The sequence below is a fragment of the Salvia hispanica genome, chromosome 4 (genome assembly GCF_029641045.1).
Source record: "Salvia hispanica isolate PSC_SH4W2 chromosome 4, Shi_PSC_v1, whole genome shotgun sequence".
Taxonomy (NCBI): Eukaryota; Viridiplantae; Streptophyta; class Magnoliopsida; order Lamiales; family Lamiaceae; genus Salvia; species Salvia hispanica.
The window spans coordinates 45,123,950-45,130,856 of NC_142695.1; the positions used below are offsets into that span (position 1 = coordinate 45,123,950).

Below are 6,907 nucleotides of genomic sequence, written 5' to 3' on the forward strand. Positions count from 1 at the left end.
ATGCACACAAGATCACAGGGTACACCACCGTTTGGATTACTCTGTTATCAAAGAAAGAGAGGGCCGAGAGGTTCAGAGATTGAGATTTATCCGGACTATCAGAGTCCAGTTAGAAGTAACCCACTCTTCGAGTCAAGTTCAGAAAGTAGTGTTGGGACAGAGTCAGACACCGAATCAATGGCTGAAGACGATAACAATGCTCCACCCATGGGAAGGTTTGGCGACATCCTTAGATCGGGAGTTGATTACCCGGGGGAGTTTGCCTATGCACATGACAATGTCAACTTCCCACCTCACTACATTAGTTTGGTGAATGGTGGAAATCTTTTCCATGGTCGAGATGAAGAAGATCCGATGAGTCATTTAAATGCCTTTTATGAATTGACGAACTCTCATAGACCTCCAAATGTAGAGCATCATCGCATTAAGAGGGCCTTATTTCCGTTCTCATTGAGAGAGAAAACAAGGGAATGGTATGACTCACTACCGGGCTACAACATAGCAACATTTGAGGAGTTGAAGTCGAAGTTTCTCTTGGAGTACAATTCTCCAATGAAGATAGAAAAGTTGAGAGAGGAGATCACTTCATTCCGGCAAAAGTATGATGAGTCATTTGCCGAAGCTTGGAAGAGATTTACAGATTTGCTAAGGAAATGCCCAAGTCATGGTCTAGCTCCGGGGCATGATCTTTTGAAGTTCTACAAGGGACTTAATCATGAAGGCACAGGCTTGGTTACTGCAGGGTCAAGTGGGAACTTGGATGATTTGACCCATGATGAGGTGAGAGCACTATTTCAAAGATTAGTGAATAATCAAAGGAACTGGCATAATCCAAGGAAGGTGGCCGCGGGAGATACATTTGGTGCTACTAAGGAGTCGGAAAGAGTGTCAGCTATAGAAGCTCAAATGACTGACTTTAGTACTCAAATTTCGTCGATGACGAATGCTGTCAAATCTATGCAGTTGACTCCTCAACCCCAAGTTGCGTCTATGATGAAGTGTGGAGTGTGTCAAGGAGGACATTATACAGATCAATGTCCTAATTTGCAAGGAGCACCAGTGGAGGATGTGAACTACATTGGCAACAATCGTCAAGGTTTCAACCAAGGAGCTCAATATACCAATCAAGAAAACTGGAGGCCTCAACAAGGAAACTGGAATCAAGCTGGTCCTAGTAACGCTTCTGGCAACCAATGGAGAAACAACACTCAATCTCCGAGTTTTGAGACGAAGCCATCTAGTGATGATCAAGTTGCGCAGATCTACTCCTTCATGATCAAGAATCAAAAGGAGAATGATCAATTCAAGGAAAAAGTGAATGAGAAGTTTGGCCACATCGATGCCACAATGAAGAATTTGGAGATGATGATAGGCCAACTTGCAACGGTTGTGCAAACCAGACCCCAAGGAACTATTCCAAGCACCACGATAACGAACCCAAAGGTTAATGAGCAATGCAAAGCAGTCACATTGAGAAGTGGGAAAGAGCTAGAGAGACTTGGAGAGAAAGTGGTACATAGTGGCCCAAACATCTTGCACGCAGGGGCGGACAAGTTGTTAGGCTCGCAAACCTCGCACGCAGGGGCGGACGAGGGGAGTGAGTGGGCCACTACAGATGCTAGAGATGGTCTACAAGATAAAGAAGATGCAAGTCGGCGTGATACGAAGAAGAAGAAGCCGTTGAGTCCGGCAATGGATCCGAAGAGTCCATTTAATTTTCCAGATTTTATACCGCCGCCTCCTTTCCCAATCGAGAAGAAGAGAAAGAAAATAATTCAAGAGAAGGGACTCGATTGGATGATGAATATTATTAGGAAAGTTAATGTAGATGTGTCCTTGGTGGATTTGTTCCTACATTTTCCTAAATTCTCTAAGTTTTTCAAGGACCTTATTGCGAAAAAGGAGAAGATACAAGATGATGGTGTGGTGATATTGAGCGCATTTTGCTCACAGTTTGTGAAGGGAAAGATGCCGCCTAAGAGAAGAGATCCCGGAAGTTGTGTGATCCCGTGTGAAATGGGAGATAAGAAGTTCCCAAAGTGCCTACTTGATCAAGGCTCGGGAATATCATTGATGGCTTTGAAAACTGCGAGGTCAATCGGTCTTGAAGCAAGGATTGAACCAATCGACATTGACCTTCAGTTGGCGGATCATTCAATTGTTAAGCCTAAAGGAATCATCGAGGATGTCTTGGTAAAGGTGGATAAATTTATACTCCCGGTTGACTTCATTGTCATAGAGATGGAAGAGGACAAGGACATGCCTATTCTCTTTGGTAGGCCATTTTTAGCAACCGGTGATGTTGTGATTGAGGCCAAGACAAATACGGTCATGTTTCGAGTTGATGTGGAGAATGTTGTGATTGAGCAGGAGAAGGCGAAGGGGCGCCTATTGGAGTTTGGATAGGAAAGCTGCAAAGAAGAAGGTCGAGCCAACGACTATAAACAAAGGCGCTGATTGGGAGGCAACCCAAGTTTTTATGTTGTTTTCTTTCTTTTAATTTTCATATGTTGGAGGTTTTGTTTGCTCAATTCTTTCCTCTAGCATTTATTTTGAATTGAGTGTTTCTTTATGGTTTATTTTTTTTTGTTTTGTTGTGTTTTGTAGGGAGCACATTGGAGCTTATGAGAGAGCACACCTACAATGGAAGATACACCCACCCTCCCACCCATATGCTACGGATTTTATGCCAAGTTTGGGGAAGTCTTCTATCCCTTTACTTTTTATGTTCTTCTTTGCTTGCATTGAGGACAATGAAGCATTCAAGTTTGGGGGGTTTGTTTTAGTTTGAATGAATTTTATGCATGATGCATGGTTTCTTGGGTGTATTGTATGCTAAAGGTGTTTTGAATCAATGTAACTGACGGCTGCATGCTTTATCTTCGGCTTTCTGGTTGGGAAATCTTGCTTGATTTTACTTGATCTTTGAAGCTTAGGATGGATGGAATTTGTGCATTGATTTATTTGAAAGAGCATTTTGTGACTACAACCGATTTCTTGAGTTGAGGAGAGTATGAAAGTCATATGTCTTGTGGAAATTATCTTGGATTGATTTGCTTTATTGAGTTGGGTGCTTGCATTCATATGTGTCAATGATATGGGATGATAAGGCACTAGGATGAACTCCATGGCCAAATATTCACATGCCTAGTCCAACAAATGATCCCCTAGAAGCCACTTTGAGCTTAATCCCCATTGTTTTGTACAAATACTTAGCCAATCACTTAGCTACTAAAATAAGCCTCATTTTAGCCTCATCAATAAACCTTACTACTATTTGGGTGCTAAATACAAGTTTGAGCTTTGTTGATTGTGTTGTAAGTGTTGGGTGGTGTTCTATAAAAGTGTAGAGATTTTGAGACTTGATGAAATGTATATTTGTAGAGAATGAAGCTCATAGTAGAAATGAAAAGGACGGCCTCCAAAATCGCAAAAGTCGAGGTCTTACGGAAAAAATAAAAAGAAAAAGAAAAAGAAAAAAAAAATTGTTGAAATAAAGATAGAGCTTCTATTTTTAAGATGTAATCTTGTCATGAATGATCTGAAGTTTGGGGGAGTGAATGCTTGGTTGTAAAGTCTTGTTGTTTGATTCTTTGGAAGGAAGTTGTAGGAGGGAAGAATTTGGCACTCAGATGTGTAGCTTTTGAGCTCACTATCCATATTTATCCTACCTAATCCCTAGCCCCATTACAACCTATAATTTAAGACCTTGGACCTTATTGTTGATACATTGTGGATGTTTTGTAAATAGCTTGGTAGAGTTAAAGAAGTTTGATTTGAAATCCGCGAGTCTATGTGATAAGTAATGCTTGACGAGTCAATGACGACGGTTTGAGTTGTAGGATCTAATGTTTGGACTTATTTTGAAGTGCACCTTGACTTGAAGTTCTAGGTGGATGAGTGATGGTTCATGAGAGTGGGAGATTTTGATTGGAAATGTTGAGGGTTTAGATTTAGTCATTCATGTCCTTACCTGATTCTTTGTGATGAAAAACCTTTGTGAATTGAACTTTGAAATATAATGCTTTGAGTGATCTTGCTCGAGGGCGAGCAAGTAAATAAGTTTGGGGGTATTTGATGTGAATCAAATGATACTAATTATACTCCAAGTTTTCTCCTATTTTGTATATTTAAATCATCTATCAATTGATCTTTAAGGTTTGATTATTATATATTAGTTGATAGATGTACATGTGGAGTAGGGTCTGATTGAAACTGTTCGTTGCCTATCAATATGGTGTCCAAATTCTTTTATCTTACCACCATTATCTTCGTCTTTGAAATAGCTTTGCGTGGGTATATTACACGCCTCAATCGGAGCTCGGATGAAGAAGTTATGGCCATTTGACGAAGGTTGCGCGAAGCAGTCAAAACCGGCAAAAACGCCCGGGTCGGGCGTTTTCAGCATTAAAAACGCCCGGGGGCAGTGGAAACGCCCGGGTCGGGGCGTTTTCAGCATTAAAAACGCCCGGGGACAGTGGAAACGCCTGGGTTGGCATAAAAAACGCCCGGGTTGGCACCATTTTGCCCGGTCGGGCGTTTTTCTCGAAAACTGCCGAATTTTAGGTTTCAAATTGGTTTCCGGGGCGGTTTTGGAAGGGATTCAGACATATTCAGACACGAGAAAAGGGAGAGGAAAAGAGAGAAAGAGAGGAGGAAGAAGAAAAGGAAGAAATTCCGGCCAACATTCCGACGATCCGTCTCCAAATCCCAATTCCACTCAACGAGAGCATGTTTCCTATGGTTTTTGTTGCAAATTCCACCATGTGTTTAGGCTAAGCTCTCTATGTTGCTCCAAGTTGTAATCTAGGCTTTGTATGGATGTTTCTACACCTTTGAACTCATGTGTTTGATGTCAACAATGTGCTTAATGTTTATACACTATGTTTTTGGCTAATAATGTAGTGTTGTTCTTTCCTTTGCTTTTGTCTCTTTAACATAGTTTAGGAATGTTTGATTGTTGGTATGCTATCGAATTAGAATTGTTCAGAGGATAATTTGATAGTGGATTAAGTAGGTGATTATAGTAGATGTTTATTTCTCTAGCGCTTCCGCAGGAGTTTATAGACTTTGAAGATTGGTTCATAGGTTATGTGTTCAGCTAATTGTGAACTACTCATCGTGTACATGTTCAGTGTATGTGATTAGGTTGATGATTTAATCCCTTCATATGTTTCGTTGATAAAGGTGTAGAACAATACAAGCCTAGTGAGTAACTTGGAGTGACATATTTTCTCATTTGAATAGTCTTTCTTTAGTTAACTTGTAGTTTTATTTTGTCTTTAACTTTCAGAAATCAAAAATCAAATCTTTATGCTACATCTTTTTAAGTTTTTAAGTTTTAAACAATCTTCTACCTCCCTGTGGATCGACACTTGAAATATTACTAACGACGCTGTAATCTTGCAGTATCGTAGTATTATTAGAGTTAATTAATTAAACTTGATATCCTGTGAGCACTGAATCAGATACTCTAAAATACGCATCAATATACCATACCTTTGGTGGGTGTTTGGTTATGTTGCAATATTAACATTAATAAAAATAAAAGTAACAATAATAATTGATAACCCAATAATAATAGTAATATTAATATTAATATTAATGTAATAGTAGTAGTAATAATAATTATTGAAGTTGTATAAAAAATAAAAAATAAAATATGAGTAAATAATTAAATAGTACAGTATTCTAGAATTTAAAAAATAGCCCAGGAGATTTTAGAGAATAAGAATTCCAAAAAATTGCAGAACTTTCCTCATTTTCATAACTCGTAGTTACTTTTTATTTAATTTTTGTCAAACAAACACAATAATTTAAAAATAACTACCTTATTATAATTTTAAAATAATTACCTTATTAAATAAATTAATGTAACAGTTGTGCAATGCACGAACTATTTATTTATTTTTATAAAAATTGGTTCAAGTTTAAAATTAAAAAATATCTTCATGACATGTGCATCAATAATTTAGCCTTGTATTAACAAATATATATAGTAAATTCAAAATTAATTTAACACAATAGCATCGTTTGTGATAATAAACATAAAATTGAATCAAAGTATGTATATCGATTATAGGTAGTTTAAAATTTTAATAAAAATAAATTACTATTATAAAAGAAAATTAACATATGAATATAGAAAGTGAGTTTACCAATATAAAAATTGATCATTAATGAAAGAGTAAAACTATATTAAATTTAACTTATTTAAATCTTAAAATGAGATTGTCAATGATTTCATATTCTCTCAAATTTTTATAATTAGATTATTACCAATACCATACATATGCAAATTAATTATAAAATATTAATTAATAAATATATTAGATTAATAAGATGCATATTAAAAACTTCTATACTTTATTCCGTGTTTTACTTTACTCTATCTTCATTTAGATAGTGTCACTTTAACTTGCAGTGAGATATAGGGAGTATATTTTTAATGTATTAAATAAAACCACGTATAGAAACCATACTGATAATGATTAAATATAATAAAGATATTTAAACTTAAATAACTTAAATTCAAAACACTTTACTAATATAGTATAATTATAAATTTTTATTATTATAATAAGTTTATAAATGTACTAATAAATTTACTATAATTATAAATCTTTATAACGATAATTATCATAAATACGTCATTATATATTTAAATAAGTAGAATTTAATTTACCATGTTATCTTATTTTGTTTTTTATGCTTAAATAATAGATATTTGTTCTTATTTGAATTTCAAATACTAATAGAAAGTGAAAATAAAGAAATAGGATAAAATCCATATTATCAGATTACAAAACAAATAGGCCTAAAAATTTGATGTAAATCGTTAAACTTTCAATTAAAACTCGTATATATAATATCATCGCCTGGCATATGTAAATTATAAAGGTGTAGT

General features: G+C 35.9%; 1 protein-coding gene and 1 non-coding gene across 2 annotated transcripts; one reads left to right on the forward strand and one right to left on the reverse strand.

Annotated features, from left to right (window-relative positions):
- Window positions 1–2,406, forward strand: LOC148929272 (uncharacterized). The gene has a single exon (XM_089069721.1). The coding sequence runs from the start codon at window positions 1–3 to the stop codon at window positions 2,404–2,406; it is 2,406 nt and encodes an 801-aa protein (XP_088925847.1).
- Window positions 565–671, reverse strand: LOC148929273 (small nucleolar RNA R71). Its single transcript, XR_016129731.1, has one exon. It is a non-coding gene; the product is annotated as a small nucleolar RNA R71 (small nucleolar RNA).
- Window positions 2,407–6,907: the final 4,501 nt, after the last annotated feature.